Consider the following 25,019-nt stretch of genomic DNA (forward strand, 5'->3'; position numbering starts at 1 on the left):
AAAATAATCACTCTGCACTGTACTTATCAATCACCGATCTCTGGCTCGGGGCCTTGGAATCACATCCAGAACAGTCTGGTCTCGCGCGCTAGCCTCCACGAACTGGTCACAATCTGGTCCAGATTTCGGTCTGAGATGCGAATCGGTTGGGAGCCCGTATTCTGTGAAACACGGTCCGTGGGTACTCCAGGTATGATATAAAATGGACATACAAGACAGTTGTGGGCCTTGAGACATGATACGGTTTCCCACAATTCGTTAAAAAGAAACTAACTTGGAACCTTGAGTGATTAGTTGTCCAAGGCTTTGTCAAAGATGCAAAAAAGATTGTCTTTGTGATGGATGTATACGATGTCATACCTGCGTCCCGGGCCCTCCACCATATTTTGGGCGAATTGCTTGCGATGTAAACGGCTACAGACATGATTGCAAGCTTCCTGATGTTCAGACCCGGACTTCGCCATCTCGTTCTTTTCTTGCTGAGTTTAGTAAGTGGCTAGTCTCTAAAAATGTAGTTTCTCAATTGCACCTGCTGACCGAAGATCAAAATTGAGGATATATAGGTGGATTGTTGAAGGGGGAAACAAATCAAAATTGTCGTTCTTTCAGCAGGTACTACCTATTCAGCCCACGCGCTAGCTCTTCGGTCGAAAAGCGAATATTTTGAAAGGTTATATTCCACAGAATTCCAGAAAAGAACAGTAACCCTAGATATCGAGGAAGTAGATTCGCCCCAAGCAATAGAAGCTTTTCTCCAATACTGTTACATCGGGGATTACTCTGAGGAAGACGACATTCCTGACGATCTTCTACTTCATGCCCAAACCTACGTTTTTGCGGAGCGGATTCGATGCAAGGACCTGAAAGTAATGGCATTGAGAAAGGCGACTGCGATTTGCCAACTACCCTTTCCCAACTCAACTAAAGATGCAGATAAAGTATTAGATACCTTGGAGCAGATCATCCCATTAATTTATAGCTATACTTCGGATTGCGGTACCATAGTAACTTTCGGGATAGTCGAAAGGCGTAAGCCGGATTCGCCGGTAGCGGAAGTCTACGAGAAGGCGGGAAACATTCTATATGAACTTGGACGCGATGGGTTCAGAATGCTTTTGACGGCGTATTCAGCTGCCAATCTTGTCGTGTTTTGACATTTGCTATCCTTTACTACTAGTTCCAGAATTATCCACCGTACGTGATGGATATTTCCCTTGGTATAGTAGATGAGCTCTGTTAAGATTCAACTACTTTCCATTCTATAGGCTGGCATATTCCTAGATTTGTTGCAAGTTGCCCTATGTCTCGGAAGTCCTCACGGGAGATGCCATACATCATCCTTAGCTTGGTCCCAGATTCCGTCGGTCGAAAGCCCAATACTTCCACCATCGAGGAGCATTAGAATCCAAACACACTTAATTTTTTTCTCTCTGCTCTTCAGCACTTAGCCCAAATTCTAGTATCAAAAATGGTTCGGGGATACGAGCGGTACGTTTATATCGATCCCTTTCTCATATTCTCACGAATATAAGGTTGCAGGCTGAGAGTGAGCTTACTAATGCGATATGATAGTTGCTCTCACTTTTGCCAGGGCTGCAAGCAGGACTGCATATGTTCTGCCTGTCACCAATGTCATACTTGCAGGCTTCGTATCATCGCGGTCGGAACCTCTCAATGTTGGAAAGAGAATTTACCTGTCTGTAAGACATACAAGCACGACTGTCTCGCGGATACACCTAAAGGGGACGAAACGACACCTGCCGCGGGGAAGAGCTGTTGGGAGTCTTTTGTGAGGCTCAGAGGAACATCGCCCGCCCGTCCGATGAAATTTGAAAAGTACGTTCATTCCAATTACTCGTCTTCTAGTCTTCCAGTCTCGTGGCCTCAAGACAAGTATATTCTCGTCTCTGGGCCTATAGTAGGCGGCACCCAAGGGCTTGCACAACACAAAAATTGAAACAACGAGCATGTCAACATCTTTCCCAACGCGATGATGCCGTTGATTTAGTAAAGCACAAATCAACCATCTTTTACAAAATTATGGGATAGGATAATTTTTTAAATTTTTTTTCACAGCCAGCGTGATATGATTGGCCTATTGGCCTATGAATTTAATTCGGATACTATATCTAACTTATAACCTATTGGATACAATTAGATTTTCCCAATCAGAAATCGTGAGCATCCATCTCGCTCAAGAGAAACGGACATACAACATCCACAAGAGTCTCCTCTTCGCCGAAAGCCTTTTCTTTCGAGAGATGCTGCTTAGTGGAATGTCTGAGTCGAAAAAGGGGATGGTTTCCTTGGGTCTCGAGGTAGACACAAGTCTTGCCTTTGAGAAGTTTATGCAATGGTGTTACTTCGGATACTACGTCTACGACACCAACGAGAACATCCCATTGCTATCCATTGACGCTGCTGTCTATATTTTCGCAGAGCGGATTATATGCATGGACCTCAAAAAATTCGCTTTAAAACAAGCACAAACACTTTGTAACTCCAGAGACAAAGCTGCAGTGCGGGCGAATCTATCAATCTTACCAGATACCATAGAATTTATCTACGAAAATACATCTAGCTCAGTGGGTCAAGGGCTTGATACAGGATGCAGCAATCAGCCGGATCCGAAACTGCTGTTCAGGGATAAACCGGAAACAACTAGGGCAGTAGAATACGGGGGGCCACGGGAAGACTTCAGAAGGCTTCTCGCGTCTGTTTCAGCACGACATCTCGTCCAACTGCGAAAGGAACCGTCTTTTATGAAGGTTCACCGCTCGTTATCGGATTTTGCAGCGGATGTTTTGTTCTTTGTCGAGCAGAGCTCGGATGGTCCTGCCAAACAATCCTGTATCCTAAGCTAGACACTATATAATCCAAGGCCCCGCTCGCTTTTCTGACTCACTAGCTAAGTAACCCAAGACTGCCCAAGAAATGCGCTTTTTTTTCTGAAGAGGAGGCACAAGATAATCCAAGCAAAGGCTTGTTGGTATCCTGCATGCGCTTGCTTCTAGGAAATGCGTTGTCCAAAACTTCAACATCATCCAACGCATCTTAATCTTCATATCGAACCCGGGTGACCAAGTTGCCAATTCAAGCCCCAAATCACGCGACGGATCTTGGAACTCGGTGGCGGCCATTCAGAGAGTTGGTGTCAATAGAAGATGCATCCGTTGGGCCACATGATAACGATATTCGGTCAGCACCGAGAACATGGACGATACGAAACTGTGCATTGGCAATATTGGGTGGGTCGGTAGATATTAATATTCGCCAAATGCAGGCTCTCACTTCTTCAGCTCCAAACCCGGGAAGCTGTTTACATTCCAAGCGCGAACATTTCATTCGTATTCGCATTTTTCCAGCCTTCTCGATTACTTAAGGATGCCAATGCTCAAGTTCTTTTCACGTAATGCGCGGTGGTCAGGTTGTACTCAGAACGGCCCCGTCTGAGACCACTTTGACAGATTTTTCACCGTTTCGTTGCCCAGTTTGGTTCTTTGTGTGCTTTTAGTTCGGTATGGCGTCATGAAGCAGCGTTTTCTATGGGCCACAGGGATACGAGTTGCGGTACCGCTTCCCCACGCTAAAATAGGCCTGCATCTTCCTGCCTCCACGACGGGACCTATATTATAAGCCTGCTAATGTCGACCTACCACATGGGAAAGGAAAAGACCCACTTGATATGGTTTCAACCGAGAGTGTATGCAGGCCCTTGTTATTGCGAAAATTTAAAAAGTCAACTGATAAGAGGGGGAGGATGCAAGATAACTGGGACGAAGGCAAGCTTGCACGACGGGGCAAATTTCGAAAAGTATAAAGCTTGGAAGGGGTCCATGCAGCAGTTGCCCATGGTTCAATCGGAACCCTCCCAGCTCCTCTTACCACTCTATAGCTCTAAGCTTTCATTAGGGTTTAGAGTGTCGAAAGTTACACAAAAGACTACACCGACTTCCGTCACCGACAGTCTTCAAGATGGCATCGTCCGACGATATCGATACTAAGCACAATTCTACTGCTGTTGGTACCACCGACCAACATGTTGTCGCAGACGCAGATGTAATTGACCCGGAATCGGGTGTCAAGCGTGGGCTCAAGACTAGACATTTGTCCATGATGGCTCTCGCTGGTATCATTGGACCTGGTCTTCTCGTTGGTTCTGGTGGTGCTCTGGCTTCTGGTGGTCCAGCTGCGATAATCATTGGCTTTGGTGTCATTGGTATAATCGCCTTCAGTATCATGCAATCTCTTGGAGAACTCACGACTCTATACCCCTCTGGTGGTGCGTTCACCAAACTCGCAGATCGTTTTGTTGACCAAGCTTTTGGAGCAGCGGTCGGTTGGAATTACTTCATCATCTGGGTTGCTGTCTTGGCCAATGAATATAACGCTGTATCGTCAATTATGGTCTTCTGGTCTGACAAAGTTCCACTTTGGGGCTACTTCCTAATCTTCTGGTTTGCATTTACCGCATTCCAATTGCTGGGAGTCGAAGCATTCGGCGAGGCGGAGTTCTGGCTTGCTCTGATCAAACTGGCTGGTCTCCTCGCATTCTTTCTCTTCGCAATTATCTACGCCTCTGGAGGTCTCATTGGCCAAACAGAGCCACTTGGTTTCAGATATTGGAACGACCCAGGTGCCTTTTCAAACGGTTTCAGGGGTGTTGCTACGGTGTTCGTCTTTTGTTCTACCTTCTACGCCGGTGTCGAGTCAGTTGCCGTCGCAGCCACCGAAACCAAGAACCCCTCCAGGGCCGTCCCATTGGCCATTCGTCAAGTCTTCTGGCGTATCGTCTTCATCTATATGGGTTCCGCCTTCTTCTTTGGCCTCGTCTGCCCATGGAACGCCGACGGTCTCGCCAACGGGCAATCCCGAGCCCTCAAGTCTCCAATGACCATTGCCATTCAAAACGCTGGATGGGAAGGCGGTGTCCACCTCATCAATACCTTCATTTTAGTCACCTGTTTATCCGCAGTCAACGCCTCCATTTACATTGCCTCCCGTACTGTCCTTTTCATGGCTCAAGATGGAAAGGCACCCAAGTTCCTCGGATGGACCGATAACCGGGGTGTTCCAGTAGCCGCCATCATCTTCTCGAACCTTTTCGGCGCACTATCCATGATGAATGTCTCCACCGGCGCCGGAAAAGCCTACGGTTACATTGTTAATCTTTCCGGTGTCTCAACCTTTTTAGTCTGGGGTGCTATTAGTTTTATCCATATTAGGTTTAGATCCGCATGGGCAAAACAAGGTCGAAGTTTGGAGGAATTACCATTCAAGTCGCTCGGATACCCATGGAACGCATACTTCGGTGTCTTTGCCAATGTTTTCCTTGCTTTGGTACAAGGATGGAGTACCCTTGCTCCCTTCGACGCCGCAAACTTTGTCGACGCATATATTTTGCTTCTGCTCTTCCCTGTCATCTTCTTTGTCTTCAAGTGGTGGAATAAGACTACCTATTGGAAATTGAAGGATATCAATCTTGACGATGGTAGAAGATTGGATCTTGATAATGCGAAGAAGACTCTGGAGCATGAGGCTGCGGATTATAATGCAGAGTATAGAAACCAAGGTCTCAATCCTAACGACAGCTTCTTGAAGAGATTCTGGAGAAACTTTTAGAGGAACATGTTTTTTTTCCAAGTCAATTTTTAATAATATCGAGTATAGCTGCTTCTGCTTTGAGCGGGTGTCAAATATCATGTGGTTAGATCTGGTGTCTAAATTTTAATGAACTAATTCTGTTAAGAACTTATCCATGGATCTACTTGCATAAATTTGAATAATGTTGCCGCACAGAGCAAGATGGTAGAAGTACCGAGTGGTCGCACTGAATATATAGCATTAAATTCGCAAAGGGTATATCTACAAAGAAAAAGTATGTGACAAAGCATTCGAAAGGGCATAAACAACTTGCAAGGAACAAAGGAAATGAATCAGGTATCCAACTGGTTCAGGAAGAAAGGACGAAGTGCATGCATAGGGACAACTCGTGCATATCCTTCAGAGTTTTCTGTCACATTTCTTTCTAGGACAAGTCAGTCATCCGAGAGACACAACTAACTTAGAACTACTTGGTTACCCTTAACGTAAAAGACAAACTTTTGTTCCCAAAATTTTCATCCCATTCTACCCCAATATTTTAACATTTCCAGCTATTTTTCAATCTCGCATAAACCCCTTTCACAATTTTACATCTCAATATTCTTCCAGATATCGGGACACCCTGGGTTTTCAAGAGTAATATACGCCATCCTCAGCGGATTGCCACCCCTAAAGACTTGACCCGTAACATTCCATGGTGTCTCTTTGCTAATTTCAATGTCCTTATGTTGGAAGAACCTCGTTGGAGTAGGAGTATTCGCAGTCATATAATATTCAGGAACTTCACCTTCAGGAATTCCAATATTGCCACTGGTAATAGCTTGAGCCAACCAGACCGCATTATTAATATGCTCCCAACAAGTTTCAGTCCAGGCAGTATCCATCAAGTTATTAATCCTAACACCATACCTGCTTTCCTTATTGCAATAGATCAATGGGTCTTTTGAGTCACCGCCGGTATATGCAGGTGCAGTGCAAACGGATTCTTTTCCATTTTTCTCCTTTTGCTTCTCGTACCATGCTTTTCCGGCGACCATGCTGTTTCGAAGTTCTGCATCGGCTACTAATTTGATTTTGCCCCATTTGTCGACTTGCTCGAAGATGTGGTTGGAGATGTAGACTAGTTGGTCCTTGGGGATTTTGGAATAGTAGGCGTAGCGGATTTTGTCGGTGAAGATGCTGTCGGATTTACCGGCTGGGCTGGTGGGCATGGCTGCGGCTGTGGTGGTGGTAGATGAGACGGTAGGCATGCTAGTCATGGTAGTGGCTGGTGTAGCATGGGTAGTCATGGTAGGCATTTTGGTTGCCATGGCCATGGTCAAAGACATTTCAGTCGTCATTGTGGATGAAGGCATTTCTTCCTCGTCGTCCATCGTGGGCGAAGGCATTTCTTCATCGTGCGTGGGCGAAGGCATATCTTCTTCGTCATGTGTGGGTGAAGGCATATCTTCTTCATCCGTAGGTGAAGGCATGTCCTCTTCATCGTCCATAGTAGGTGAAGGAGTTTCCATGCCTTCATCATCCACAATGGACGTCTTCGTCATATTATGCCCAACACTCATGGTAGGATAAGTCGTCATATCATCCATCATGGTAGACGTCATATCCATATCGTCAAACTTGTAAGAGGACGTCATCTCCGTATCGTCAAACTTGTAAGAGGACGTCATCTCCGTATCATCTTCATCCCACATATCATCAGGCCTAGTCATAGACATGGTTTTGTTATGCATGGACTTCATGGTTGAGAATGCTGTGGTGGTGGGAATGTGTGTGCCTCTAGTGCCGGTGCCGTGCATGGTCATGTTTTTATTGTAGACTAGGGTGGTTACGACACGGCCCGCGCTTGTGATAGTGACGATATGAGGTCCATTGATTGAGCTATAGCTAGCGCTCGAGGTTTTGAATTTTGAGGGTTCTGCGCGTGGGGCGTGGGGGATGTAGACTCCTAGGACGGAGGTTGAAGTGAGGATGGCGCCGAGGAGGTACTTAGTTGCAACCATTTTGGATGGTTGACAGTCGTGGATGCTATGTAACTCGCAAGAGTATAAATAAAGATATCCAAAGATAAAATTTTAAAGAATAGCTATGGAGATATATAGCGAAATGATGTCTTAGTTTAATGAAAACATTCAATCAAGCGCTATGGCGGAAGATGCTATCAGCGTTCTGGCCCGATGGAAAAGAAATCCTATGCATCAGACGCGACTCCCAGTACAGTTATCCAAATGACTAGCAGGATGAACTTTGAAGGAATAAAGCGGATAGAATAAACCGACTTAGCAAGGTATCTTATAGCCGGATAGATTTCTTCGACTACGACCACCGACCTAGGTGCCCGTGGCAAAGTCGATCTAGACGTTCCAATTCAACAGGAAACGTTATGCTCTTACTCCAGGAACACGGATCTGAAGCACATATATTATTGAGGCAAAGTAGAAGTGATTTACTCCATTGAATCTTCGCCGCTTAACACAACGTTTTAGTCTGGTTGTGCATGGCGCAGGAAGGAAGTGAGGGCCTAGCGGAGTAAAATATGGTAATCGGTCTATGCGACTCTTTATAACATTTTGAGCGGCATGGAAGCTCCACAATGCGGCGCGCCGTGATCGCCAGATTTGTCATGTAGAAAGTGTTATAGTCTCTCTTGTTCCACAACTCTGTTTAGGGCGATTCAAGACCATATGAGCCCCTCGACCTCAATATTTAATGAATAGTTGCATATCAAACGTTACAATAGCAACTATTAACAAACCCAATTGCTTGACTTCATTCTCTATAACTTTGAGATTTAGACACTTTCAATAGGTAATAAATGTTTTGAAACACATTGTTGTTAGATTCTGTTAGGATATAAGCTTAGTAGTCGCTGACTTTCTGGCAGGCATTCATAAAATGTTAAGATATTGAAGTTTACTTTGCCTTAGTTATTTGTAGCCGTAGAGATGTCATATCCGTCTGCGATAAAATCGCACAGCAGGGTGTGTTTACCATAGGGTCTGCGTATTGCTTGCCGATGACCTACGATATACTAGAAGCCGGTTTCGTTCCTATCTTTAGCTTGCGGGTTGCATATTCTTTGCCATTTATGTGCATGAGGGTTTTAGGACGTCTCAGAACTAGATTGGAATAGTTGGCTTGCGTTCCGATTTTGAGGTACAGAACTTTCGTTCTTGAATATTCCGAGACTAATGTATTATGAAGTTTCGAGAAAGCAAGTGTATCCCAAACTGGAGTTTTGGGAGTTCTAAAATGAAGTGAGTAGCCTCTATAAACAACCTCTCCTGCTCCGAAACAATCTCCAACTATACAGTTAGGAGTAATCATGGCTGAAAACTCTTCTAAAGCACCAACTTAGTTTGTGGTCCCCGTTCTTTTTCCTTTTCCCATCTAGAACAGCCCCTGGTTTTTCTTTTTAGACGTGTTGGAAATACTTGAAGTCGTAGTAATATTGTTACTTGATTAAGTGGTAGGCGGCATATAGGATTGTAATTGATTATTTGATGGTAACGGTGGTATGTCCCTTTTTGTTTGCAATGCGATCATCGATACAGACTCCGATAACTCTGTAATCACCTAGAGGGTTGCTCTTGTATATGAGCAAGTTCCCAGAACCTTGAGTCGGTACATACTCGTAATCTCTCATCAATGCTCTGCCCCGGGGCCAAGGTTCCATGGGAACAGCATCCTCATTAATTATTGTCTTCCTGCAGGTTCGAGCAAATGAGCCATTCGATTCCGCGTTGCCTCCAAAAGCTATCACCTTGAAAGCCTTGCCTAAGTCTCCAACTTGCACCAATCCCAGCCTGTCTCTTAATTCTATCCTGTTGTCCTTGGACTGGATCGCGGTGGTTGTTCCGAGAGAGCTCCCTGATATCGTTGTTAAGGCTTCAAAAATCCACGAGAATGGAGCAGTGATTGTGCACCCGCAATTCACGTGGACTTCACACAAAATATTTTCCGTGCTTTCGTTTTCGAGACGGGGGCCGCATTCCATCATGTCTCTCATCACATAACTCATTGACAGGTTATGAGTCCTGAGGAGGCCTGGGTTGTCCTAGGTAGTTCCGCTCACACATCTATGAAACCATCTCACTGGCTTCGCATTGGGATCGCTAGTTCGCCAATTCAACTGGAGCTTTTTCAGCAGTCGTTCCCTGCAAGCCACTAGGTCGCAGCCGGGATCCATGACGCTTCCCATAACCATCGCGCAGTGGACCAGGGTTCTGCCAGTCTCGTCCCTGGCTACATCCACGGCTCTATCATGTGTCGGTACTGTTTCGCTCTTCAAGAAGCCAGTTTTTATTTTCTTTCCACAATTGCAGCCCCCAAAGACGAAGGGAAAACCTCTGAACCAGCGACTACAATATTCTCGAAAATTCCCACCCCTCCCACCGCAAGCAAATACCAAGTATTTTCGGTTATTCCCGTGGCTGTTATCAACAAGGCAATCCAGAGAATGGCAAGCAAAACAACCAATATTTTGGTCGTTGTGGACGCTGAGATGTTGGCGTTATTTTGATTCGCAAGACCCTCCAAGCCAAGTCCCTTCCCGTCGCCTATCACAACGATCGCATGCTGACTGCCGTCCCCCTTTGTTATAATAGCATTTTTGAAGGATCCCAGCCTACACCCCCACTTTTCTTTTAACCACTGCGTGAGACTTCCCGATATAAATGACAAAAGAATGTCATCCACTGTCACTAGGAGAATACCCCAATCGTTGAAAGTATGTAGGGAATCGTTGCGACAACAAGTTGGAAAATTGCTGTCCCGAAGCCCAAGAAATAGGCAAAATCGTAGCCCGGGTGCCCTGGCTTGGGTTCTCCCGCTTTGAAAATTGCGACACAAAGGCCTAGTTGTGACGGTCTCTGTGCTATCTTGCCCTTCCTCTCCGCCTCGGCCTTTTTGGCTTCATACTTCTCGTTTATCAGTTGTTTTACCTTCTCACGGATGGGTCCCTTCAGCTGGCCGTCGTCTATCCACTTCTCATAGTCGCGGACTATACGGCCAATTATCCAATTAGAATTATCACGAACGTAGCCATTCGTTTCATTGATAACTTTACAAGGGCAGTCGGGAGGAGGCATGAGCTTGTTTCCGCCCACAATAGACACCACAGCTTCGACCGAGTAACTAACCCACCCTAGGTTCAAGATCCAATACGGTTGGTTGAGTCAGTTCTATGCCAGGCCAGGGCTTTGTTTAGGCAGGAACTGGCGGGTCAGCATTAACTTGCCAAAGGAGAAGGCCACTGGTGTTATCCGCGAACCTACCAATTAAACCAGTGCAGTGCGAATAACTCCAGCGCCTAAGATCAGACAAACCGTAAAGGTGTCACCTGGGTTTCGCCATTGCTGGTAGAGCAAAGAAGAGCTGGAGATAGTGTCGCCATCCAAGCTTCTTGGAAATGTTCGCTCTGGATGAATTGTAGGCATATCGAGGAAAACTTATATGTATTCCCGTTTATATATAGTTCTGTGGGTGGTAATCTTCTTCTTAGGATCTCGTGGTGTAAATTTACGTATTTGAGTAGATGAGTTTTGTTAATGGTTCTACAGCTCTGTAAGTACGCTGGAAAGTATGTAGGTCTGTGTATGTATGATTGATGATCGATCGTCTAGATCCCAACACATCGTAGATCCGCCTGTATTTATAGAGCGGTACGTATAGACCCGGCACTACGCCTTATACGGTATACCGCAACAAGTTTATACTGGGCAAAGACCCTGCGTCCGAAATGTCTGCAAGCTGTATTAAAACCAAGATACCCTCTGATTACAAATCTATTGACCACCCTTGGATATATATGACATTCCAAAGAAAGCAAGGAGATTAAAAGAAACAGAAAAGGGAAAAAGAGAAGAAAAACTTGGCTGGTTACTTTTCATCAGCCTCGTTTCCCCATCTTATTCTTCATAAAACAGGTGAAGTTATTGGTTAGGCCGAAGCTTCTGCATCCTGCGACCGGGAGCTTGAGGGACATATGGACTTATGTAACGACCGATATTCATAGGCTCTTTTTGATTCTTATATCACATTTCCCTGGGAAGGTTGACGAAGTTACCTCTCCTTGTCAATAGCTTGGTGGCCTACGCTAGCTTTTAAACACTAGATATTTCCACTTGCATGATATGTGACGATGTTGGAATATTTGCGTGCCGCATTCCGACCGATCTGTTGCACCCCAACAGGCTTCATGACGTCATGTGATGTCGTCACGTGATCCTGCTTCCCAAAACAAGCAACCCTCATGTAAATAATCATCGAAATCGACACTTCACAACTTCAATAGCAATAAAATAGGGATTCACGATAGCTTCAACTATCGACCTCCCAGTTTGCCTCTTTCATTTTGACAGCTTGTTCCCTTCCAGGAACAACACGATCGCCCCAGAAGACAAAAGTGCAATGCTTATGTAACGTTATAACCACATTGGACTCGAGTGCCACTTTCAAGACTGGATCTCCACCGTGCTGAATAACCCCTTCATACTCGCCCATACATACCTGGAGAGGGGCAAGGAGAAATCTAATTGATTGATAATACTGAAAATTGATTAGTCTCTGCGGGATCAGCCGATTTATGAGGCAGCAAACGGCCCCAGGCCTCGCGGAATACTGACCTTCCTTACGGTCGGACCAATTTACCGTACCGCAGAGGGTGTCTCTTTATGATACTCATTTGGGTGGTTCGCGCATTTTTCTATGTTAAAACGAATATTGTGCCTTATTGTTGTGAGTTTTCGAGAGCAAGTGCATCCCAGAGTCGACTAGAGTTTCAGGAGTCCTAAATGAGGTGAGTAACTTCTGGAAACAACCTCCCTCCGGAACAATCTTCAACAGTGTGTTTAGAAGTAGCTAGTAACCTCCCAAATTGGAAATGAAAATCCCGCTGTACTCAGAACTTCAAAGCGCTCTATAGTTTACCCTTTAGTATATATTTAAGGGTTCATGTGGTTACTCTGCCCTTGGTGGACGATACGAAAATAGTTCCTGCCCCAAAGGAACGGGTTTCCGAGGTCAATATCTAGATAGCGCAAGAAATTATGATAAAACGGGCGGGTAGGCTTCAAATGAGGAAAGCTAGATCTATAAACCCCAAGCCTCCAATTAAGATATAAGCACACCCGACATCTAACAAACCTGTTTAAATCATGGTCATTAATTGTAAGTACTCGTTTCATCCAATTTGATAATATTCACGTGTTGGCGCCAACCTATATTGCAGTTTCATGTTGAACACATGTTGCATTTTTGTATCTATTTCGAATGGCAAAGCCATAATGACAGCTAGACAGATCTGAGCACATTCTACCGTGTTGGTAGGACTAGAGTAGATATCTCGATAATTAGTAGACAGGTAGTTTTTGCTTCGATCGGGCTATAAATGTATAGTGTCGGGACTTGAAACTAGATCACTAACAGTTAACATCGATGACACAAAAGAGGATTTTAAGATTAATCAATATTAAGGACCGGAGGCTGGGGCGTTAAACAACTTCATAAGCTTAGCTAAAAACCTTAAAGTTGGTATAGTTTCATCTAAGACGGCACTTACGTATACAGCCACGATTCACCATGGAGTCTCACAGCCGAAGTACATCAAAGCGACGTTCCTACAAGCCATCACAACTAAAGAAAATAGTACTTCAAGAGCACTCATCTCGCACATCTCAATAAGCCTAAGCCATATTTACCACAACATTTCATAACTAAAATTTTCATAGTTCATTTCATAAGCTCTATCCGAAATCCCCCCCCAGTCCATATAATCCTCATTCCTTAAGCAGCAAAGCAAATCTATCACCCTTATTTGAGACCGCAGCAACGTAAAAAAAAAGACAGGCTAGCTACTGAAATATGGTACCCCCACCGCTAAGAATACATCGACGAATTCGAAAAAGACAAAAAGAGCAAGAAAAGAAGGCAATATTGATAGCCTTCTAGCTTGACAAAAGTAATATCGCTAAGTTAACGCCTAATTGATTGTCGTTGGGTTGTAAAACTTTTAATACGCGGTAGGAAAACTTCGTTGTGAGGATAGTAAGGCAAGAGGATAGTAGTTGCCTTAAATTAGGGAACACGCCAGAATGTAACTCTAGTAAAGGAAGGGTGAAGGATGGTATTTGTGTAGGTGTATGTTGAATAGTAAGAATAAAGGAGTGGCAACGGCAGCAGGTATAGGAGTCCCGAATGGAAAGTAAGGTTGAGTTTAGTTGAATTGGAAGGATAAAAGATCTCCCTCTGGGTCTTTTTCTTCGAGCTCTTCGCCAGAGCTTCCCTCAGGTGTACTCATTGGCGTTGGAGTAGAGGGCCGTTCAGGAATTTCCCCCGCGTTAATCGCCTCAAAGCATGCGGCTTGCATACACCGCATCCTAGTGAGAGCTTGATTGATTCTTCCGTTGTGAGCAGTCGCAGTTCCTTCAGATGTAGCAGCCGTGATAGGAGGAAAAGGTTCCGAGGCCATAGCGGTGTCAGGTTGCGCCTTTATCACCAACTTTAGCGGTGTGTTTTGGAACAACGGTTTTTTGACCGGGTCGCCGACAGGGAAGTCGGGCGGAGGAGGAGCCCAGACTAGTGAGTCAGTCGTAATGATGGTGGAGGATGGGTTGAAGGGCTTGGAAGCTTCGATTTGATCGAACATCTCTTCGAGCTTCAAGAGTGGCTCGTTTTCACCATCTTCGTCCTGGTCGTAGCAAATTGTTTCGTTGGCCGATTCATCGGATCCGTTGACTGCTTCGTTGGAATCATCAGAGCCGGAGCTAGAGCCATCCGAAGTTTCTGAGTCTTGGAAGATCGAGTCGAAGTCGTATTTATTGCCATTTCTATATAGGCTTTCGGCCAACTGTGCTCTAGACGGCATTCGCTCGAGCTTATATCCAACAAAGTCTTCTTCTTGCTCATCTTCCGTGTCAAACAAAATCTTGTGGATTTCGTTTGCGTTGATGGCTTCCATGACTTCATCTTCGTGGTACTCATCTCTACTTTCATCACCGCTTTCTTCTTCAAGAGTATTGCTGACAATGGCTCCTCTGTCGGTCACACTCCAGCCCGCAATCATTTCCTTCGAGATCATAGCCTTCCAGTGAAGGTGTTTCCTAAACTCAAGACGCTCGCTATCACAGTTCTTGTGACGAGCTTTATCCAATGAGATGATATCGTAATGATTGATCTCTGACCACTCGATTACGGGGTCCCCGTGACATCGTTTGACATCTTTCCACGCTGGTTGCTCGTATAATGGATCATGGTACTCCTCGCATCCAGGACAATAATTCGTCAGAGGTTCTCCTCGACGAATGATCCAGCAACCACGAGGGTTACGTGGACGAATGCATGCTTTGGTCGGGTGAGGGATAGCAATATTGTGCTTGCAGACACATTGAACGGAGAGCCAGCACATCTTTCGAGTTCCGTTTCTATAGATGGATTTATAGAAACCTTTTAGTACTCTGAAATCCATGACAACGAACGAAGATCTTCTAGGAGAAATACTTACATTTATTAGAAGAATCCAAGGTATATTCAAAGGAGAGGTATGTCCTGTATGCAGTCTTCCTTGAAGGGAAGTTATTGGATAGGCTATTCTTTTGAAGGAGAGGGCTAAGGGATGGAACTGGAAGAGCCTAGCTTCGTATAAACCGGGTATCTGGAGATACCTAGATGGTATTCGCGTTAAGGTTATCTAGGGATTGTGTTCGTGAGATGTGTTTCTGTCGTGCATATATTCGTAAGGAGGTGGTTCCGGAGCCGCTGATGAAGCTGATATATATAATCGAAGGAATTGGATTGCCGGGAGCGCTAGGAAGGCAAATGCAAGGAGGAGAAGCAATGAAACAACAGCAGTCAAGGAGATAAAGCTGATGGCGATGGAGAGGGCAGGGGGAAGGTACGATGTTAGGGAGAAACAGTGTTGAGGGAGAGATGCCTTACCAGATTGTCGGTCAGAAGTCGTTCGTGACAACTGCGTGTAGGTTTTGTGTCTTAGATTGGTGACGATGATGATCTGTAGATGGTTTGAGAATGTCGGGTAAAATATTTCGTAGATACGAGAAGAAAAAATCGGAGGAGGTGTTGGTGTAGTCAGGGAACATGACAGACATTATTGCCAACGCCAACATGAACGTTATAACCCCATTCTGCCCCCGAAGGGCTCACGTCTACACAAAAATATTAATTCATCCGCCTTCTAGCCTCCTTATTCCCAGACGATTTGAGAAGGAGCAAAGTCTAAATCAATTGAGTTTCCGTTATTAACGAAAGACATAAATATCTCCAGGATCCTTCAAAGAGCACGAGTGGTGAGGGAAAATGCTATTAATTTCTGCCAATCACGTTGAAGCCAACCTGATTAAATCTACCTAATACCATTGCGCCGCCCAAGCCCTTCTTCTTGGAGCGTCAGGAGACCCTGTTTGTGGATCTATGAACTGCGAGTAGACGTATTCTTTCTCAGCTTTCTTCAGGACAGTCATGTGTCGGGCGAATCCAGGCGCCATAGCCTCTGAGAAGCGATTTGGAGTTTTCCCATCTTTTTCGAAAAGGGCACTAGTAGCCTCATCCATTGACTTGGTCATTTCAGTCTTGATACCTCGTTTTTGCCTTTCCTCTGCTGTCATAAGGCTAGCGTCGCCTATTTAATTGTTAAGATGTCAGTATACAGTCGTCGAGTATTTTAGTGCTAGGAATCTGAACTTACGATCTGCCTCCCCATAGATATCGATCCCCTGTACGACACCTGCAGTGCCGGCAGTAATAATACCAGCAATGGCAAGATACATGTTTGCTATTCCGTCTACAGCTTTGATCTCCCAGTGTGCTTTATCCTCTTCTACCAGCCTCAGAGGTGCCTCTCGATTCTGTCTACCCCAACAAGCCCAGACACCACCTGCCCACGCCCCAGGAACAATTCTCTCGAAACTAATCTCGCCTCCCAGTATGACAGCATTGAGAGCTCTCATATTCTCCAAGAGTCCTGCAAAGAAGTTCCATTGCTTTTCAATAGGCTTGAAAGACATGTGGACGTGCGATGCCGTGCCACACTCGTTGTCAAACGGCTTTGGGAGAAGACTTGCTCGATATCCGTATTTAGCACAAACCCATTGAATGACTTCACGTGTGTATATCAAGCCATCAACTGCTTGCATTGGCTGCAATGGAGATATGGCAATCTCATATTGTCCTTGAGCACTTTCGCTGTGGAATTGTTCGATTTCGATCCCTGCTTCAGAAAGCTTTTGGTCAATCTCCTCCAGGATGTCCAAAGCCTTTGTTTGGAGAGAGCGAGAAGTAGTCCATGTGTGGTGAGTGGTGATTGGAACCACCCTTCCTTCGTCAAGGTCTGATTGCTTGAATATGCAAAATTCAATTTCGAATCCGACTTTGAAATTTGAGAGACCAGCATTGGATGCCCTAGCAAGAGCATTTTTGAGAATACCGCGAGGACAGAGAGGAATGGTTTTGTGGCTATCAGGATCTTGCATCCAACACATGACCGTAGCATGATTGGGACGGCCTTGTCCATTTCGTTGGTGAGGATGGAGACGAATGGATGTGAAGTCTGGAACCAACCGATCTTCACCACAAGCGTTGGCACCCTCCACCATCATACAATTCACGAGAATGTAAAGGCTGGCTTTGGTAACACCGACGATTGAGCCGTTGATATTTTTCTCAAGTTGTGTGACGACATGCTTGATCTTGACAACTCGAGTTCGTAAAATTGCTGAATAGTCGAGCCAGTTCAGGCGGAGATACTCGATACCCGGATTCTTAGCGAGAAATCCTTGAAGAAGCTTAAGCCCAGCACGACCACGATGTTCAGGTTCATTGTCAGTATTGGTGATTGCGTGTGAAGCGTAGTCTCCTGGGGCAGGGATGTTGAGATCTAGTTTGAGATTGTATAATTGATTTGACGTATTGAAAAATAGATCGGTAACGATATTGGAAATACTTTCAACGGAAACATTTCCTTTATTGTATATCTCTTTCATAATGGTCTTGAAGACTTCTCGTACTTGTTTCTGGGCAAGATAGTAGGTCTCTCCATAGTGGTGGCCATCTGTCGACCACATTGCCTTTGAGCTGGGTGTGAGTTCTAGGACCTGTTTGACGATTGATTCTTGTCCCTCTTGCGAGACCGTAGAGAAAACAAGTCCAAAATCCAAATACACATTGGCGTATGTTGAGGCAAGGTAACCAGCTACATCCACATGTTAGCATTTAATAAGCTAAGGATAGAAATTTTTGAAGCTACGCACCTTCTCTGGTGAAAGGATACCCGGCGTGTAGTAAAACAATCGGGAGACGGGGATAAGCCTCAATAAACTGCTGTAGAAGAATAGGATTTGAATCTTTCAATCTTAGATCGCTATCCCCAAGCCCCGTATGAAATTGCAATGGCTTGGGTTTGCCTCCTTGCTCCACATGACGAGTCATCTCTCTAGCGAAAAGATGCAAAAGAAAATCGTTTAAACGAGAGTTGCTGAGCTTCCAACCGTCTTCTCTAGAGCTCACGAGAATGTTTTGGTAGGCGTTAATAACAAACTCTTCGGTGAAATCGTCCCCATTGATATTCAATCCACCTCGATAGCAGACAACGGACTTGAATCCAGCTGTATTGTCATCTTTCAGTGCCTTCCTAATGATATCTCGCAACTTGGCCTCCCAGCTGTGGAAGTTTGGCTGGATTTTGATTTCATCCTCTGCAATATACTCCAGCCTCAAAATCTCCTTTGCCGGAGACTTAAGGAATTTATTATGCCAGATAACTGAATGAGCTTCAATTTCGTCGTGAGCAGGGTATCGGAGCCCAGTATCAAGAAGAATCGTCTGTAGTCCATTAAAACACTCCCTGGCAAACTGTGCTGGATCCAAGGTAGATCGAAAACTTTTCCAATCATTCCAAGTAGCCACTTCATCATAGCCATGACGAAAATGCGAAAATCCCTCTTTAAGGAATTTAATGGCACGATGATAGACCAAAGTGTTCGGAACGTCTTTGAGAGCATCGTCATTAGCTTCAGACAGACACCTTAGAAGATTGAGGCCGGAGGCTTCATATACTCCAAGAGTCTGTTCGGTGAGGAGAGGATGTGCATGGTTATCAATGATTGGACAGTTATCAATAATGTGCTCGAGCTCAGACAGGGAGCTTGCTACGAAGAACGAAGCTGCGCCGGTGTCGATTTCGGTTGCTGTCGGGGTCGGTACATATGTAGGCTCGTCGAGAGCTTGAGAACCAGAGCTCGAATTCACTGGACTGGAATCCATCTTTCCTTCTGGCTCAATTTTTCTGTATAAAAGTACTTAGCTGTATATCGCTCGTGAGATTGTGAAATGAAGCGGACAGGGATTCCCTGTAATTACGTATGTCGTCATATTGGTGGGCTTTGAATCGCAATCGCAGAACCGTCAAGCTGGGATGTGTTGCGTCGCTTGGGATGTCGCCCAAAATGCACAGGAACTCTAAAGCACTAAACTTCCTTGTGTGCAGTGCTGTATACGCGGCTGAACGTTATAATATCTATCAAAGAAGTAAAGGCCACGACTTCTGATCTTGAGAAGAAGCCCTTCCTTTATAGACTCTCGCGTTCCTTTCAATCTTCATATCCATCTGCTGGGTACGAGCGTACGAGGGTGATCGATCTCGAACGCGTGGAACCAACTAAACTGCATGGTGCGCGCAACCCAGTCACATTTCTGACCATTTTGAGCTACTCTCCATACCTTCGACAAAGCGTACAAGCTTACTGTCGCGGCTCCTTGCATGGGCCTACCAGCCATCTTGACCGCAATTGTTCAAGAATCCGGACTTCAAACTGGTTTATCAATCGCCGATTGTAATCTCCTTTGCGATATCTAAACTTGCTCGAGAATAAAACATCCAAACTAATGTCGACGAATAACGGGTCAGTCGCGGCTACGGGTGCCTCTCCCGTCGGTGCCCCCCCAGAATGCTCGTTCTGCAAGGGTGACTTCATTATAACTGCAGAACTGTACCGAGTACGTATCGTGCTACTCTTTTAGCCTTTCCTTGAAGCCATGATTCCAGCAATATCTCCGAGATCTGGACTCCTTATCTCGTGTGCGTGTGGGTACTCGAATTCTGAACGACTGTATACTTCTGCAGGATGAGGACTTGGTAGTAATAGATGATCGTCGGCCGGTAAGTTAATTGATATCAAGTTTACACGAGCCTGTTTAACAATGCATGACATGCATGGCGAATCGATTAACGAAATAACTAACAACCATTCGGATCCAGGCCGGCAGAACCCATTGGCTGGTAATGCCCCTTCGTCATATTCGCTCAGTGGAGGACCTCACACCGTCCGATTTACCCCTGTGTAACGCCGCCCCTTCAAAACTACCACATCCAACACATTTTGAAATTAGTCATAGTTACTAACTGAATGATGCTTTCGGTGAAAGACCGCAATATGCTTGCTGTGAGAGAACAGTTATTGGGAGTACATTATCCTGATCTTACGCCTGCTACTCGTTATGAACGTCTTCGTAGTGGATTTCATAGGGGGAAAAGAGATATTCATGTACTTGGTCCAGTTAAGTTTCATGTACCCGATATTATTTCGGTGAAACATTTGCATTTGCATGTTATTGTAGATGTCGATTCTACGATGAAGAGCATGAAGTACCCGTTGTGGAACGAACTGATCTTTTCTAAGAGCGAGACGGTTTTGAAGCGGCTGGAGGATGAAGAAAGAAGGTTGAAGGCTATCGGAGACGGCGGTGTAGAAGCAGGCCATGCAGATTTATAGACCAAGTTGAGGATTGTTATATTTGAAGGAAATGAGGGTTATTAGATATTGTGTGTTTAGCGATTCAAAAGAAAGACTATCAAGATAGTCTGGATAAAGCTAGTTCATTTCAGAATGACAACGGTCGCTATTTTCCTCGACTCCACAATTTCCTACCATCTATCCCCACTTACAACCTACGGCCAACCTTACATGAAGCTTGTACAAGCTGCATGCGTATCACCTGCCTCTCATATTCGTATTATCGATTCTAATATATCATCACACGAGCATTGATATGCATCCAGGATGCCGTGGCTTCCTACGAACAGTACAACACGGCATTGTAGTAGTTTTTCTCAAATTTGGTCAAATTTCTATAGCTGTACTTCCACGATCTTCGCTTAATGTGCAAACTTCGGCCAGTAGTTCATATCTTTCTAGATTCAGATTCCGTTTTCGTCGCTCGAACTGTAATTATTTAGAAGACGGCAATGTTCATCGAATTTCTGTTTGTTCTCACGACAAGTACGACTTAGGAACAATTGTGATAAAATGACTCGGAAAACGGCAGGCTATTAAAAGATTCACTAATCACCGTTACAACCGTCGGACTTTACGGCGAGACAAAGATTGCGGTTGTGACGTCGAAATGTGAGACTTGCGATAAACGAAAGCTTGAACCGAAGCTAGCCATATCGCAGCCTTGCCCGCCACTGGAAGGATCTAAAATTTTTCCCTGGTTGAACCGAAAATTCTCGAAAAGTCCCCGTAGATGTTCCATTCCAACCAATTCGCAAATCAAAACCACGGCATTAGAGATAATGCACCCCTTCAGTTGTATTATCTTTTTGTGCCGTTTTGATTCATGATGCATGGTGCAGCGCCAGCAAGGTGGCAAGCGGGTCCCCGTTGAAAGCTTGACTATTCAAGAGCGCCAAAGTGGATAGTATATCCTCGGCTGTCAATGACTGGTTTCTGCTACTCCTTCCCCCAAAAGGCGCTATGTCGGACGGATTCCGTCGTCTCCAGAGCGTTCTGTCGCATCTTTAAGCCATTCAGATCTCGAATCTGTCATTTGAAAAACAGTTTTACTAGCCCTGGTTGTTTCAACCGAACCTTCTACGGCTACCACATTGGGGTGCTGGGCAACAAAAAAGCTCGGATAATACGGCAACTAAATGGAACTTTGACAAGATTACTTAGCTTTTTGGATTTTCTGTGAACAGAATTTTTTCCCTTGCTGGGCTCTCTGAAGGCGAGCGGTGTTTTTGGAGATTCGGGAATTCTAATAAATATGCCTACACCGCCCTATGGCCGCCGAGATTGTTACCAATGCTTCTTTTCCAGTAACCTGGCCTTTTATTCCGTGATATCCATTGAAGTTATTGCGATACACACGCCTTTAGCGACATTGCGCGCCATTACACTGCAAACTTTGAGACCCATTGCCCGCGCATGGTCTCCCAACGCTTAACCTATGTCGTCTGAAGATAAACGGCCAACGACAAGCAAAACTGGTCGACTACAGCCAAGGGGTGCCATAGATCAAGATGCCTCAAGATTAGATCTACAGCTTCAAAAGAGTTTCTCTGGCCAATTTTTCGACGACCAATCCGTATATAATCGACGAGAAGCTCAAACTTACTATGCGAGCAGCTCAGACGAGAATTCACCCGCGGCCGAAAAGTCAGGCCCCCGATCTCGATTAGGAAACGAAGGAGACGATCTGAAGAAGTCGAGGGGAGTTGAAGATTTAGAGTCCCCGATCGATAGCGATGTTGAGAAGGGTGTTATAGATTCGTCTGACGATGATGGCAAGTTGAAATTATCGAAAACGAAGAGTGGCGAGAGTGGAAGGAGTAACAGAAGAGATCCTAATGTGGTGAGTCGAAGAGATGTCTACAACACACAACCCATTTTTAATTACTGACTTTGTGATATTCTGAAAGGTGGACTGGGATGGGCCAGATGACCCTCAGAACCCTCTAAATTGGAGCATCAAGAGAAAGTGGATTGCGACGGTAGTCGTTTCATCTTTTACTTTCATATCTCCTGTGTCTTCATCCATGGTTGCCCCTGCTATACGTTCGATATCAAAGGACCTGAATATTACAGGGACCGTAGAAGCTCAACTGACTTTGTCAGTCTTCGTGCTTGCATATGCCATAGCACCTTTATTCGCGGGTCCACTAAGTGAAGTATACGGTCGGGTACCAGTAATTCAACTTTCGAATCTATTCTACTTGATCTTCAATACAGCTTGTGGTGCGAGTCAGACAAAGGTTCAGATGATCGTATTCCGGTTCTTGGCTGGGGCAGGTGGTGCTGCTCCTTTGGCATTAGGTGGTGGCATTCTCAGTGACGTCTGGGTAAGTATCTGGCACCTAATTGCGATTTTCTTATCCTTGGAACCATTAATAACGGAATCCTTCATAGCCCCCGGAGCAACGTGGCAAAGGTATCTCGATGTACTCGTTGGCTCCCCTACTTGGTCCAGCGATCGGACCGATTGCTGGTGGTTGGATCGTTCAATCTGGCCTCGGATGGCGATGGATCTTTTTCATCGTCTCGACCGCCGATGCCGTCATCCAAATAATGGGTCTCCTTTTCCTCAAAGAGACCTACGCTCCGAAACTTTTAGAAATTAAGGCTCGTCGTCTCCGAAAGGAAACCGGAAACACCCATCTACACACCCCTTACGAAGCAGACGAGAAGAGGAAGTTGAGCAAGATCCTAAGAAAAGCTCTTGTTCGCCCATTCATCCTTCTCGGGACACAACCTATTGTGCAATTTATGGCAGCCTATATGGCGTTTTTGTACGGCATGTTGTACCTTGTACTGTCGACATTCCCGGGACTCTGGGAAGGGAAATATCACCAATCAGTTGGAATTGGAAGCCTGAATTACATATCTTTGGGACTGGGTTTCTTTCTCGGCACCCAGATATGCGCTCCAATAAATGATAGGGTAATTACCATAAGGGCATACTGCCCTCCCCCACTCACATGGTATCTTAGCCCAAAAAACAATGTTTGTTTGTTAACTTTTATAACTAGATCTACGTAAAACTTAGCAGACGAAATAACAACATCGGTCTCCCAGAGTTTCGGGTGCCATTGATGCCTATCGGAGCTGTTCTCGTGCCCGTAGGCCTGCTTATCTACGGCTGGACAGCACAATCAGTAACGCACTGGATCTGGCCGAACATCGGTGCCTGTATCTTCGCCGGAGGTTCAATAATGGGATTTCAGAGTATACAAACGTATATTATCGACTGTTATACGAGATATGCAGCTAGCGCTATCGCTTCGGTCACCGTTTTGAGAAGTTTAGCCGGATTTGCGTTCCCGTTATTCGCTCCGACTATGTATGAAAAGCTTGATTACGGGTGGGGTAATACCACGTTGGCATTGATTGGGATTGTTATTGGGTGGCCCGGGCCGTTTATTTTGTGGAAGTGGGGAGCGAATCTTAGAACAAAAAGTCAGTTTGCTGCGGGAAGTTAGAGTTTAAGATGCTGATAGAGGTTGCGGTGTCTAGAGTTAGACTATAGTAAGTATTCCTTTTTTTTCTATGGGTAGCATACACACATCTTTTGATATACGGAGTATTTTCCTTTTCGATACGTTCGCAAAATTGATACATTCACTCCTGATCTAGCTGGCACTGGTCTCCCCCTATTCCTTATGGTTTGAAAATTTTCGTTTTGTTTGCTGCATAGCCCACGATCATAAAGCATGTTGCACACCCACTTATCCGTGTGTATGTAACTAAAAGTCTTAATCATAATGTTAACGTTATCAAAACTTCGCGAATTCGGTTATGCTTCCTATCTGTCGTCCAATTTAGCTTCTATCGTCCAACTGCAGCTGGTCAACTGGATTCCAGTCAACTTTATCAGCAATACCATTGCTTCTGGGACGCTTGATGTTTCATCTGAACTGCATTGTAAGTGTAATGCTCGTAACAAGACCTAAACTGTATCAAGAAGGAGGTTAGTAAGTATTCTACTAATGTCGCTGGATTCTAAGTCTTCCAACATTATGTATACGAGGTCCAGGCCGCCACGCACATCTGGATACTAGAGACCGTGATAAGGATTCATATGATATATAGACATAACCTGGGCAGCCACACTGTTTGTCGTCCACGTTTTAAGATTACAGGTCAGGAATATCAAGGGTTATATCCAATCCTTCCAGGGGTACCCCGTTATCGCTAGCAAAGTTACGCTGAATTGTTGGATGTGTCGGTTGCCTACCCAGATGTTGCGAATAGAGCCCAAAGATATTGAATCGACGACAACGACAGTCGCTTCTATTCAATGGCTTACATTTTTTTGAAAATCGGAAGACATATTATATTCACAATCTCAAAGGATTCATGACAATAAAGGTGGAACGTAACTGGCGTAATTCGATATCGGACCACCATTATTCCGACCTAAGGATGGTGTATTCCATTGCCCAACAGCTTTGACTCTAGATCCTTTGGCCTATGAGGTGGCGAGAATATACTGTGAAGATGCTAGTTTCCAATAAGGGCTTTATGTTAGAACCGGTCGGCCTTGGCTTTGATTCTTCTCTCTCATCTTACGACTATCGCCAATAGTGTCACAGCTACCACAAGCGTGAGTACAGAGTATTGATT

The 25,019-nt window shown here is 45.0% G+C and overlaps 6 protein-coding genes across 6 annotated transcripts; 3 read left to right on the top strand and 3 right to left on the bottom strand.

Annotated features, from left to right (window-relative positions):
* Window positions 1-1,468: 1,468 nt before the first annotated feature.
* On the top strand, window positions 1,469-2,864 carry DFL_003838 (uncharacterized protein; the record flags this gene model as incomplete). The annotated part of the gene is made up of 3 exons (XM_067632831.1): window positions 1,469-1,488; window positions 1,573-1,836; window positions 2,159-2,864. 3 exons carry the CDS (start codon window positions 1,469-1,471, stop codon window positions 2,862-2,864), a joined length of 990 nt encoding a protein of 329 aa, XP_067491061.1.
* Window positions 2,865-3,975: 1,111 nt separating this feature from the next.
* On the top strand, window positions 3,976-5,622 carry DFL_003839 (uncharacterized protein; the record flags this gene model as incomplete). Its single annotated transcript, XM_067632832.1, has 1 exon — window positions 3,976-5,622. One exon carries the CDS (start codon window positions 3,976-3,978, stop codon window positions 5,620-5,622), a length of 1,647 nt encoding a protein of 548 aa, XP_067491062.1.
* A 569-nt stretch (window positions 5,623-6,191) lies between these two features.
* On the bottom strand, window positions 6,192-7,607 carry DFL_003840 (uncharacterized protein; the record flags this gene model as incomplete). Its single annotated transcript, XM_067632834.1, has 1 exon — window positions 6,192-7,607. One exon carries the CDS (start codon window positions 7,605-7,607, stop codon window positions 6,192-6,194), a length of 1,416 nt encoding a protein of 471 aa, XP_067491063.1.
* Window positions 7,608-13,819: 6,212 nt separating this feature from the next.
* DFL_003841 (uncharacterized protein) lies at window positions 13,820-15,010 on the bottom strand (the record flags this gene model as incomplete). Its single annotated transcript, XM_067632835.1, has 1 exon — window positions 13,820-15,010. The coding sequence occupies one exon, from the start codon at window positions 15,008-15,010 to the stop codon at window positions 13,820-13,822; it is 1,191 nt and encodes a 396-aa protein (XP_067491064.1).
* A 958-nt stretch (window positions 15,011-15,968) lies between these two features.
* On the bottom strand, window positions 15,969-18,879 carry DFL_003842 (uncharacterized protein; the record flags this gene model as incomplete). Its single annotated transcript, XM_067632836.1, has 3 exons — window positions 15,969-16,240; window positions 16,307-17,809; window positions 17,868-18,879. 3 exons carry the CDS (start codon window positions 18,877-18,879, stop codon window positions 15,969-15,971), a joined length of 2,787 nt encoding a protein of 928 aa, XP_067491065.1.
* A 2,967-nt stretch (window positions 18,880-21,846) lies between these two features.
* Window positions 21,847-23,875, top strand: DFL_003843 (uncharacterized protein; the record flags this gene model as incomplete). The annotated part of the gene is made up of 4 exons (XM_067632837.1): window positions 21,847-22,251; window positions 22,319-22,738; window positions 22,806-23,336; window positions 23,426-23,875. The coding sequence occupies 4 exons, from the start codon at window positions 21,847-21,849 to the stop codon at window positions 23,873-23,875; spliced, it is 1,806 nt and encodes a 601-aa protein (XP_067491066.1).
* Window positions 23,876-25,019: the final 1,144 nt, after the last annotated feature.

Source organism: Arthrobotrys flagrans (assembly GCF_004000055.1).
Source record: "Arthrobotrys flagrans strain CBS H-5679 chromosome Unknown unitig_0, whole genome shotgun sequence".
NCBI lineage: Eukaryota > Fungi > Ascomycota > Orbiliomycetes > Orbiliales > Orbiliaceae > Arthrobotrys > Arthrobotrys flagrans.